The 12,973-nt window shown below is 45.4% G+C and overlaps 1 protein-coding gene across 1 annotated transcript in view; it reads left to right on the top strand.

Annotated features, from left to right (window-relative positions):
- Positions 1-12,973, top strand: part of RNF122 (ring finger protein 122) — a 186,200-nt gene that overhangs the window by 133,692 nt on the left and 39,535 nt on the right. Inside the window, exon 4 of the mRNA XM_085634483.1 lies at positions 1,889-1,930. Within this exon, the coding sequence (XP_085490609.1) occupies positions 1,889-1,930 (42 nt within the window). The remainder of the gene's footprint in view (positions 1-1,888; positions 1,931-12,973) is intronic.

Here is a 12,973-nt window from a genome sequence, read left to right as displayed (position 1 = left end):
ATTTACATTTACACATAGCACAAGATTATGGCATGTTGTGTCAAGTGCAACTTTTCAAGCTGGGTTACTACCACCACTGTGCTCTGACTTAGCCGAAGTTGACGGTAAGGGGTGCATATCAAATTCAGAGATGCATTCTGACCTGACTTGGTGCATTCTGCAGGATGGGACCTTTTTATTGAAGTACTCATGCATGATACATTTCTTTGTGGCCACAGTGTTGCAACTTACATTTACGATCACAACTAACAAGGACAAACCAGACTTCCTCATCTTGATACCTGTCAGAGGCACCGTCAAAGCAATATTTGTCCTTAACCTTCTGTAAACTGACAGCTAGTCGGTTTGAGACAGAATATTGTGCCTTCGCCAACAGTGAAAGGTAAGACTTCGAGGGACTGCCCCAAAAAACATACTAGCACATTTCTATAATTGCAATTTCCATTGGCAGTATAGCTTGGAATAATTATATTTAACCTACATAAATAATAATGATGAACATCTGTAATCTTTCTTGGCGGAACAGCTCAGTGAATAGCGGCTTTTTTCAGTGCTCTACAATAGTGGTTCTTAACCTTTTGACTTCTCTGGACCCCCACTTAATCATTACTGGAATCTAGGGACCCCCACTGAATCATTATTGTGATCTGAGGATCCCACTTAGTCATTACTGGAAGCCGGGAACCCCCGGCCTAAGCATTGTTAATGATTTCAACCTCAAAACAATACAGAAAAAATACAGAAACAAACATTCCTCAAACAAATACACAGGTGAATACATATTTTATTTAATTCACCAACAAATATAAAATTAATTACAATTTTAATGGAAAGGTTAGAGCTTTTCTGAATTTAGTAATCCATATTATAATCTGTTTAATGCACTGGCTGTGCTCCCACGAATCAATCTGAGAATATTAACCTAATTTTTAATAACATTTCAAATTCTTTCACATTTGCAGAACGTAGAACAATTTTCAGTTTTAAATTTGTTTGTTTATTTATATACACTTAATTTATCTGTTAATATCATTTAATTTCCTAAACAGTTGCGAACCCGCCGAGTAAGCTTTGTGAACCCTCAGGGGTCCCCGGACCACAGGTTAAGAACCACCGATCTAGAACACAAGTGTATCTTGGCTTTGTTCTGCAAAACAGTGCTTGCCTGGCAAAAGGGAGGTCCTAGAATAGACCCTTTTTAACAGCCAATCTGAATTTTGTAAAGTTAGGTGTAGGTTAGAGATGTGCTGGCAATCTGTTCAAAGACTTCACCCCTATAATCCAAGGGTGCTGCTGCCTAATAAATAAATTAAGCATGTCTTGGTGGAGGAAATCAAGATTGAAAGAGCAAAGTCTTCTCGGTGTTAAGTAGCAGGAGATCTTTTCACAAAGCTGTATTTGAAAACCATATTTACTTTAATGAAGGATGCTCAAACATTTAAACGGGATCCGAACATTGACTGGCATCCAGTATAGTACAGCTGTGACTTGATTATGCTTTTGTAAGCCAAAGACCCAGTCGATCGAAGCCGTTGGAACCTTTTGCAATGGGATACATTTGTTGGCCATGCTTAAGTACATGGCATTGCAATAGTCTAGCCTGGAGTGAACTATGACCCCAACACGAATAGCTTCCTGATTGCTTAGAATAAACCCAATAATTCAATTGAGGCTCGGAAAAGCGAGACATAATACTTTGGGTCACAGTTTTGACTTGATCTTCCATAGATACTTTGTGGTCCAGCATCATTACCGAATGTTTACCCTGCACCATAATAAGAGTACCTGGGTGAAACATGTCCTCCTGTTTATTGTCTTATTTTATTTTGCTTTGTGCTGCTCGTTTGTTAACCAGTCCTCAAGTGTGCTTGTTTTTCTCCACTGTTAGGTGGTGTTGAAAGGCGATCCCAGGAAGTTAAATTTGCATGGAGTAAGTAAGCCCTTAACATTCTGTGTCTTAATGTCTCTATTTCTGGGTCATATGCTACATTGAATGGGGTGCAATGAAAATGCCAGTGGGATTAGAAGGCATAGATTGTTGCAGGTTATTTTCTCCATTCGTTTAGCAAGGACCTTTACACCAGAATCAAGGATGAAGCTATACGGATGAAGCTATACGGATGAACAATATTGACTGGCTAAACACCCTTTTTTGTTTGAGTGTTTTCAAGCAAAATTGCAGAATGATATCTTGAACATTAAGGCAGTGTTACATTGAATAAGATTTTGTCACTGACAAATGCTTTCAGCGATCTACAGTAAAATTCACACTCCGCTTCTAGTTTTGTTGCTGTAGACATGCTTCTTAAGACACCATCATCATGGCCAACGTGTGCATTCAAAGCTAGGTCTTCTCACTGAATGAACACAATCTTTATTCCTCCCTCATTTGATCATTAATTTGCTTACTCTTTTACATCATAAAGATATCCCACAAAACCCACTGAAAATTCATACCACAGATCACTTTGGGGGCGTGGAGTCCCGGCACCCAATGCACATCTACATTTCATAGTGACAGGATTTAAACATTTCTCACACTCCATCGCTTACCTTATAAAGAAGTAAATGGCCTGAACCTTGTGGATCTAGGGCCTAAAACTCACAGCTTTGTTAGTTTATATAGGACATATTCTTTTATTTTTTACGGGGCGAGAATGGATCAGAGTGCAATCTTTTTTAAGTTAACTAAAGTCAAGAAAAATACGCAATTCCGTCATATTCCATAGCTTTGTATCATGGACATAAATTTGCATCTTTGAGTTTTCTCTGTTGGAAGTTGAAGGAGGTTGAACTTCCAGTTCTGTGCACCATATGATCTGTCCTTAAATCTTTTCCACTGTGGTGGTAGGTGCGGTAACATATTGTCTGAATCACAATTTTCGTGTATCTATAAATTTCCATCTATGTAGGAGAGAAAATAATTTCACGAGTTTGGGTTCAACAGTCAACTTGTTCACTTGTAACAGAAATACCGGACACCAGTCTAGGGCAGCTCATAAAAAGCTGAAGTCTAGAAGTCTACCTAGGGGACAAAGGTCCAGTATTCTAATATTAAACATCAAAATCATTCACTAGCAGTCGTAGAGAGGTGAACTCTAACCCTCCAAGCTTCTGTATATTTGACGACTTTTATTTGTGCAGGGGCCTGCTCAATTTCACTATACACCCTGCAGATTTATATACATCTTCTTCTGTAACTGAAAGACACTTAACACAGGTGCAGTCCTGCAGTATCAAAACGGCAGTGAACAGGTTTATATATGTCAACGTTACAAGGTAAAAAATGATATGTGCATAGCTACTAGTAGTAATACAAACAAAATTCTCACGCAACTTTGCAACTCCGCCTTTATTTATTTTTTAGGTCTGACCTACAGACAGCTTTGGTTAACCTGACCTCACGCAATCAGAAAAACACAAATAAAACATACACATCTAGAGGGCCTTTGAGTCGAGTCTCTGCATATATTGTTCTGTTCCTCTACCAGTTACATTTCGTTCCTGGTAACCATGGTATTTATACACAGCATGTGCTAGTGGGTCAGCTCACTTCAGCAATTGTCTCTCTTGCATTCTTAGTTAAGGCATTTTGCCTCATCATGTGTAAATCCACCTAAAATGAACTGCACTTTAGTGGCAGGCTGGTGGGTCAATACTTTTCTTTTACAATAATTTGGTCTTTCCAGTCTTTGCCTTTTCTATTTTTGTGTTCATCTTTGAGTGGTTAATGTTTCCAAGTTACAATAATTGAAAGACAATGGTGGCTTTTTGTGCCAAGAAATCCTGATTTAAAATTTCTATGATGTGCGTGAGAGATAAGAAGGGTTTCTATTCCTGTTGTCTGCCTTGAAACAAATGTAATGCTCTATTAAATTGCGTGTAATGATCATTTTTTTGTAAATTTGTATTTTTATTCAAAGCATATCGTGATTATGTAAATGTAGTGGCATGCTTCTTTTCTTTTCTTTTTCATGTTATATGCTTGCATTAAAAAATCAAATGTGTATTCGTCACACTAGCTTGCCAAGGCCAGACCAACAAAGCAAAACCAAAGGGGATGATGGACGGAGTGTTGAACATTGCAAGCACTCACCCCCAGTCAACTGATCTGGGTTTAATCCATCATCATTCTTTAGCTCACTCCACCACCCCAGTTCAGACATGGCCATATGCAAATCAGTCTGACCCTGTGCCTCATGGGAACAGTCCAGCCCGAACTGCCAAGCCATGTCTTCCCTGGACCGGAAACAATCATCCTGGGACCGGTTTCTGACTAATCGGCCGTCATAAGCCAGGCTAGCTTGAATCCAGGGGCAAAGTGAGCAAGGGAACCAGGTCTGGGCATACACTGCCAACTTAGGCTGAACAAAGCAAAACCAACGGGGATGATGGACGGAGTGTTGAACATTGCAAGCACTCACCCCTATCAACTGATCTGGGTTTAATCCATCATTATTGTTTAGTTGGCAGGGTATGCCCAGACGTGGGTCTCTTGCTCACTTTGCCACTGGATTCAAGATAGCCTGGCTGATGAGGGTTATGAACCCGAAACCGGTCCTAGGTTGCTTGTTTCCCCTGTATTTGTATTTCACCTTACAACCACATCTTTTAAAGCTTTTAAACATACCAGAGGAGCTTGTTTAATAAAAAAGATTTTGAGTATATCTCTAGGTATATTTTATAATTACTTTTGTCTCCCCAAAGAAACAGGATCCAGTGTATTGTACTAATCTGAGATTTATAAGAACTCCTAGGGATAAATTAGCTTTCCCTTGTTGATCCACCGGGGCAGCACTGCTCTTACCCCTATGTGAGATGTTGTCAAATGATGAAGCATGCCTAGATACCTTGAGGGTGAGATGACTTCTCAAAAATCTTTTGATGACCCACACCTAAGAGTAGTCAGTAAACCAAATAGGATATACCTGACACAATAATACCTTCAAGTATACATTTTGTGTTGCATCCATTTCAGGCACCTAATCATTAAACCAAGCCAGGCTTTACTCAGTTCCTGTGAACACCTCAGCTTACTGCTAAGGTTTAGTTTTGTTGTTGCAGGAGTTCTCAGGACTATAATCAGGTAGCCCATTGTCCAAGAACAGTGTTGAAATTAATTTGGAAAGAATATAAAGCTGCATCAACCCTTAAGTGTCTTTTTGGCATCAGTGAAGGTGTGGACACAGGAGGTTCTCTTGGTATCAGACCTGTTAATAATTCTGCCACACACTTGCGTTTCTACTTCTAGTTTGCGCTTAAGTGGTGGTTGGCAGCCAGGACTGTTTTCTGGTGTTGTTACATTGGCAGAGGGTGCTACCGGTTGTCTTGGGATAACAGCATTCACTGGTTCTGAGAATTTCATTCAATTTCATTTTGTCAGTTGCTGACTGTCACTATTCGCTCCCTGTGCTTTCGTACCTGCCACCAGGGGGTCGCATAGTGGGACTTTCCAGTGTTCTAATAAGCTTCCAGACCCTCCACTGCATGCATATCCTGACGTCCAGCCATTTGGACACTATTTGGGAATTGATATCCATCCCCAATCCATGTCGGGTTTTGTGAAAGCCAGCCTGCTCATACTTGAAGTTAGCCTGCTCATGTTTGGAACTCCACTACCTAGAATTCCCTGCTCACTGCTTCGTCTCCACCCCTGCAGGCCAAGGATGGGTGGAGGGATTCAGCTCACCTGTGTCTGGCTGCTGCTAGCCTGCTTACATCTGGTACATGTGATTACTGTGAGCTCTTTTAAGCCCCAGCTCCCTTCAGTCCAGTGTTGGTCATTGTAGCTGTATTCCGGTGACTCTGATCCTTGTTGCCTGAGCTGTTTGACATTCCTTGATTCCTGAGCTATAGTTAATCCTTGTTCCTTAAGTCCTGAGATATAGCTACTCCTTGTGCTTGAATTAGCACTGCCTGTAGTGCTACCTTGTTTACTGAGCAATAGTTATTCCTTGTTACTGAACTGCAGCAGTTTCCTTTCTCCTGAACTAGCACTGCCTGCAGTGCTACCTTGACTCCTGAGCCTTAGCTTTCCGTGTTCCTGACCTGCAGCAGTTTCCCTTGTTCCTGTACTAGCACTGCCTTGCAGTACTACCTTGAATTCTGAGCCTTAGCATTCCTTGTTCCTGAACTGCAGCAGTTTCCCATCTCCTATATAGGCACTGCCTGCAGTGCTACCTTGACTCCTGAGACTTAGTATTCCTTGTTCCTGAGCTGCAGCAGTTTCCCTTGTTCCTGAATTAGCACTGCCTGCACAGCTAACTACCTAGGTGGTGTTTCTTGTTCACTGTGAGTATTGCCTTTGAGTTACATTTATAACATCACCATAGGTATCAGCTCCACATAGAACCACAGTTACACCCAGGGTCTGGCCCGGGGAGGGAACTAGAGGCGTTAGGGCACTAGAAATCGGTCAGCCTCCAACCAAAGCTATGGACCACAGAAAGGACCGTTCCTAGTTGTATATAAGAGATGCCCAAACTAGTGGGGGCAAATCACAAAAATTGACGGACTGGCATCACACACCACCAGGTGTCATGCTTCATCATCTGCCCTACCGGGGAGGAGGCTGGACGCATGCAGCGCTAGGTTTTCTAGCGGGGAGTACACCTTGAACTAATGTGGCTACAGGGACTTCCCCCCTACCCCTCCCATGGGGCAAATAGGTTTTTCCAATAGGGTTTCTCTAAACAGGTGGCAGCTGGCTATAGGCCTACGCCCCCAGTGGTAAGATTGAAGCCCAATATCTAAGGTCCTGACGAATTCCACGTACCCAAGTGGACAATACGGGCAGAAACATGTTGACCCCCTCTTAACAATCACTAATTCACAGCGGCGACGGGATGATAAGGTCCCCACTCACCGCACTTATATATTTTAATCCCACATAGTAACCCCATAGAATAAAAAATCGTTCAGGTATACTATGATGGTTTTTAAATTCACTCACTCCTTTTTTTGTTTGGGCCCCCACTTAGTTTAGAAGTGCATCCCTGTCTCCAGGTGCATGCCCGCCCTCTATCAAACAAAGGGCGAGGACTGGCAGATGATGAAGCATGACACCTGGTGGTGTATGATGCCAGTCCGTCAATTTTTGTGATTTGCCCCCACTAGTCCTTTCTGTGGTTCATCAGCTCCACATACCCTGCCTTTGCATACATATCCTATATGTGGGTATTTGCAGTCAGTATCTGTAACAGCAATTGTCGCTGAGGAACTTACTGAGCTTCAGTCTTACCATGTGGAGCTCCGGAGTTCTTTACCCCACATTCCCTTTATTGTTAATGTTGTTTTAAATATATGTCTTGCACGTCCGTCCTGGGTGTAGTTAGTCTGAATGCTAAATTACCTCGTGAGTGCCCTTCCTCTCAGAGTCTTAGGCATCTTGTTCACTGTACAGGCTTCCCCTTTGGATCCCTTTCTGTCCTCTGACTCCCTTTGTGATCCTGGGCAGCGCTGTACTACTCTTTCTGTGCACGGTACAATTTCTACCCAGTCCTTGCTCAAGTCCCTGACTGTGTTCCCGACATAGTCCCGGGCAGTCCCTGTCACTGACAAATGCTGATGACTATATACCTCGTAACGCAATTGGGGCAGTTCAGGATAGGTGTTCTGAAGTTACCTTTTCAATACCAAAATAGAGGCCAATGGTTCTCCACCTCCTCATTCCACCAAAGTCCTCCTGCATCAAAGAACAATCTGCATTGACATTTCTATGAATACTCCGTGTTATTTCCCATTTATGAGGGCTATTGGACAAAACGAGGAACATTCTCTTTTATGGGCTAATTTAGGAAACCATAGACATTGAATGCCATAAAACCTTGGCAGAAATGTTCAGTCTGCGTGTCACGAGTTGCCCACATTTGGCAAACAACTGATGAGCTCCCTCCAAGTCAACTCAAAGTTTTTCACCATGGAAATGCCATACTTCCACTCAGTGGCGGCTGATGCTTAATGGGAGTGGCGGGGCGAGAGGAGGGGAAAGAAAAATAAACTTGCCTTCAGGCCAGTCGCCACCTCTCGGTCCTTGACACAGGAAGCAGGAGGCAGGAATCTCTCAGGCTCCCTTAGCCCAACACGACGCTGCTGTTGTCGCCATGACAACAGCATTGTGATTCGTCACTCAAACAGGGACTGGGAGCCTGTGCATGTTCTCCACCCAGGCTGTGCATTACAGCCCGGTGGAGAACATTCAAATTGTGCATGACTGTCTGGCCGGCCCAAGATGGCCGGCCAAACCGTCATGTGCACTTAAGAGAGTGCCCACCACTCCTTCTGTGACAGCCCAGTCCCGCCCCATCGGACCAATAATCAGCAATCACAGGGCACAGCCACAGTATATGGATCAGATCTGCTACCTCTAATTTACATATGGGGCAGTGGTGTTGTGTAGCTGGAAACATGTGCTGCAGGCGATGTGGAGTGAGATATGCCCTGTGTAATACCATGTACTGGATGAATTTAAATTTGACATTCTGTGGATTTTTGTTTGGGGTATTCTAAAATTGTACTCCATTCTTAGTCAGTTAGCTCTTTATCTAGGTCCGTGGACCATCTATTTCGTAAGTCCATCAGGGGGATCCCAGTGTGTGCTATGATGCTGTCGCGATCACGCTAACACCGCGAATATCGGCAATGAACTACCTTACCCAGAAAACCCTGGGACAGGCCGGAAGGACTCGCGTCATCCAAGTACGCAGTCACCGATCCATAAAAGACCGCCTCCGCTAAGAGGAGGCGCTTGACAATCTTGCCCCAGTTCCGGTTTTGATTCCGCTAGGAAGCAGCCAAGAGTGCCGTGTGTGTACTCACCCCCGTCATTACCCGTTTTACAGAAACCGGACACCTTTACCTCAAGCGACTATCCCCGAAGGTAGAATCTCCGTGGGATCTCAGCGTACAGACTGCCGAAGCCGCGCTGGATGTCTACGGAACCCCGAGGCAACCCGACAGAAACAGGTAATCTGTACTGGTGCCCGCAGTACCCCTCTGGTCCTGGATTGCTCCCGCTGTGCGGAAACAGTAGAGGAGCACCGGGGCACACGCCTATTGTGGCTCCAACGCTCACGCTGTGCTGGAACAGCGGGTGGGCGTGGTTGGAGGGAACGACTTGTCTCCTCACCGATTTGGTGCTCCCGCGGTGAAGGAACCGTGGAACAGCCCCTAGAAATTCTCCAACACTTACTGGGAACCCTAGGTACGAGGAGGAGGACAAGACGCTGGTTTGTAGGGGGCCGGAGTGTCCTCCCTTGTCCTCCGTTCATGTTCCCCACACCTCGTCACTTGCAGAGCAATAGCATTTCCTGAGACTCCTTTCTTGAGGCATTGGCGCAACCTGGGGTGTCTCTTAAGGCTGGACACACGAGGGAAACAGACTCCAGCCACCCTGCGGATCCCCTCTGATTATAGGCTGGAAGAACATCCTTCACGCTTACAGTGAGTTGGTGATAGTGGGGAAAAAGGTGTGGGAGATTTCCATTCCATAGAGGGCCTCGTTATTCATTGTCTGTTTTCTCGTCTCTAGTGCCAGTGCAAGACCCCGCCTAGAACTCGTCCCTGACCTACCTGCATCACGGACGAGGACCTGCCTTTGCCCCAGGTCATTTTTCCTTCTCCCCCCCTTGTCTCCCAGCCGCTTTCCCGCACTACTCTGGTTTTCTTCCATTGGTGGGTGTCAGCGGAGGGAAGAGGAAGGGGGATATTCATCTCATGCATCGTTCCTGCTGGCTGGCTCAGGTTAGTGGGTTGCGTAATACTGCTGACACTCTGACGCATGCACGACAGATTGTCAAGCCCAAGATTGCATCCCAGCCCGAACGATGGATACCGGCGTTGTTCTTACGTCCCTTCTGGAGAGCCTCACGGCTCTACAGGCAGAGGTACATGCCTTCCGCGCTGAGAACAGAGACCTAAAAGTCGAATTAGGTACCCTACGTAGAGAAGTAGCGGGATTATCCCGCCAAGGCAAATCCAAATCTAGAGGAGCGGGTGGTTACATAAAGGACTGGACCCTCCCTCCTCCTGGTATGGGGCCTAAACCAGACCCCCCTAAAGGGGTGGGGGTCTTTTCCCCTCAGGGCCCTACTTCCGTCACAGAGAATGTCCCGATGGTACATGTATTACAGAACACGGGCATACCACTGGCACCCCCTGAAAGGTTCTACGGAGATCCAAAAAAGTTTGAGACATTCCTCAATCAATGTAGGTTGCATTTCCTCTGTAAACCTGCGGTGTTCCAGGATGAGGCCGCAAAAACAGCGTTCACGATGTCCTACATGGGAGGCAACGCAGCCAGTTGGACCATACCCTTGATGGAAAGGAACGACCCCGTGTTACATCGCTTCTCCGACTTCTGCATTGAAATGAGGAAGTTGTTTGATAGAAAATCTCACATGCTTACCTTGGACAGAGAGTTGATGACCCTGAAGCAAGGATCTCAGGATCTCCTTACTTACATCACCACTTTCAATCGGTTGGTGGTGGAGACAGATTGGCCTCAGGAAAAGCGCACCTCCCTTTTTTATCAAGGGTTGCGAGGGGAGTTGAAAGACATTCTTTCCCAAGTAGTACAACTCCCTCCCACCTGTGAGGAATTCATTACGCTCACGGTTCAATTGGAACATCGTCTCCAGGAACGAAAAGGAGACAGGAGTAGGGGTGAAAACCGTGTTCGCTATGTACGTCCTAGAAAATCCCCAGATGACTCACCAAAACCTGCAAATCCTTCGGAACCAATGCAGATTGGAGGAATCAAGGGTCCGTTAACGAACGATGAACGGGATAGGAGGCGAAAGATGAGACTGTGCCTCTACTGCGGTAAGAGTGGGCATTTTATTCGGGAATGCCGAACAAGAACGCGACTCCCGGAGAAAACCAGCAGCCCAAGAATGCAAGTCTCATCTGTGCATCAGGAAGAAACATCGGAAAACTAGCACACCCGAGTCAGGAGGAGATCCCTGGACCGGGTGGGAAACAAGCAGTGATCTCCCCCTCCGTTGCTAACACCATCCAGCCGGCGGTGGCGCATCTCAACGTAGGGATTACCCTCTGGATTAGCCCCGATACCCCTTTGGACATCCCTGCGATGTTGGATTCAGGTGCTACAGGGAATTACATGGATCTAAAATATGCAAACACTATTGGAGTCCCACAAGAGAAGAAGAAATACCCAGAAGAAGTTAAAGCAGTGGACGGCACTGCCCTGTCTTCTGGACCTGTCTTATTTCAGACGACCCCTCTTCTTATGAAATTCGGGAAGGACCACTACGAATATATTAGTTTCGATCTCATTGACGCACCACACTTCAGACTCATATTGGGTATGCCCTGGCTAACCTTGCATGATCCTGTCATTCATTGGGCCGCACGTACCGTCTCCTTGACGTCCGCATACTGCATTGAACATTGCACTTACCAAGTCATGTGCCAGAAGGGGGAGGAGAAGACACAAGCAAGCCTTCTGGCTTCCGGGTGCGTGGAGACCGGTTTTTGCTGTACCATCACCTTACCTGACGTCTATCACGACTACCTCCAAGTGTTTGACAAACAGGGAGCCACGCGCCTCCCTCCACATCGCTCCTACGACTGTCGGATTGACCTGGTTCCTGGAGCTGCAATACCATGCAGTAGAGTATACGCTCTCACGGAGCTGGAAACAAAATATTTACAACAATACCTCGCTGACAACCTGGCCTCTGGATTTAAAGGCACTCTTCTTCACCTGCATCATCCCCACTTTTTTTCATACCGAAGAAGGATTGCGATGAGCTACGTCCGTGCATCGACTTCAGAGCCATAAACCGAGTCACCATCAAAAATCGTTATCCCCTGCCCTTAATACCAGTGCTATTGGACCAACTCAAGGGAGCACGATGGTTCACTAAACTCGATTTACGAGGGGCTTATCACCTGGTCCGCGTAAAACAGGGGGATGAGTGGAAGACAGCTTTTTGAACCAAATTCGGTGTATAAGAGTACATGGTGATGCCGTTTGGGCTGTGTAACGCCCCGGCAGCCTTTCAGTATTTTATGGACGAGGTGCTTCGAGGATTCCTGGAAACTTTTTGCGTGGTATATATCGACGATATCTTGGTATATTCCACCTCTCTAGAAGACCATGTACAACAGGTGACAGCGGTATTGGACAGATTACGACAGCATTCCTTATTCGCAAAGTTGGAGAAATGCTTGTTTCATGCAGAGGAGGTCGCCTTTCTAGGTTATATCATTAACTCACGGGGGTGTCAGATGGATCATGGCAAGGTACAGGCGATCACAGACTGGAAGACCCCACACAACGTTAAGGCGGTTCAGAGATTCTTAGGTTTCGCTAATTATTACCGGTGATTCATAAAAGACTTCTCGAGAATACTCACCCCCATATCAAAGCTACTGAGAAAAAATACTCCGTTTCAATGGGGAACTGAAGCTGAACAAGCCTTCCAAGCCCTGAAGGATAGGTTTACACAAGCTCCCATCTTAAGGCACCCTGATACACAACTCCCGTTTATTGTTGAGACGGATGCCTCGCAATACGCCATTGGAGGAGTTCTCTCCCAACGACATCCAGAAACGGGACAGCTCCATCCCGTGGCCTATTACTCAAAAAAGCTTTCCCCTTGTGAGATAAATTATTCCGTCACTGACAAGGAACTGTTAGCGATTAAACGAGCTTGTGAGGAATGGAGACATTACCTTTTAGGAGCCCGACACACAGTCGAGATCTTTACAGACCATCGCAATCTTCTATTTCTTAAAACAGCGAAGGCTCTGACACCCAGACAACTGCAATGGACACTTTTTTTTGCTGACTTTGATTTTGTTATCAAGTACCGCTCCCAGGACCTCAACATGGGAAGGCAGATGCACTGTCCAGGGTCGAAGAACCTGACGGTATTATGGAAACGGATGAGAAGGAACCACCTTTTATCCTTCCAGAGAAGACGGTACCTGACAAGATGATAGCACA

The sequence above is a fragment of the Triturus cristatus genome, chromosome 11, assembly GCF_964204655.1.
Source record: "Triturus cristatus chromosome 11, aTriCri1.1, whole genome shotgun sequence".
NCBI lineage: Eukaryota > Metazoa > Chordata > Amphibia > Caudata > Salamandridae > Triturus > Triturus cristatus.
Note: the sequence above shows the minus strand (reverse complement) of the source record. Positions and strands in the feature narration are given on the sequence as shown.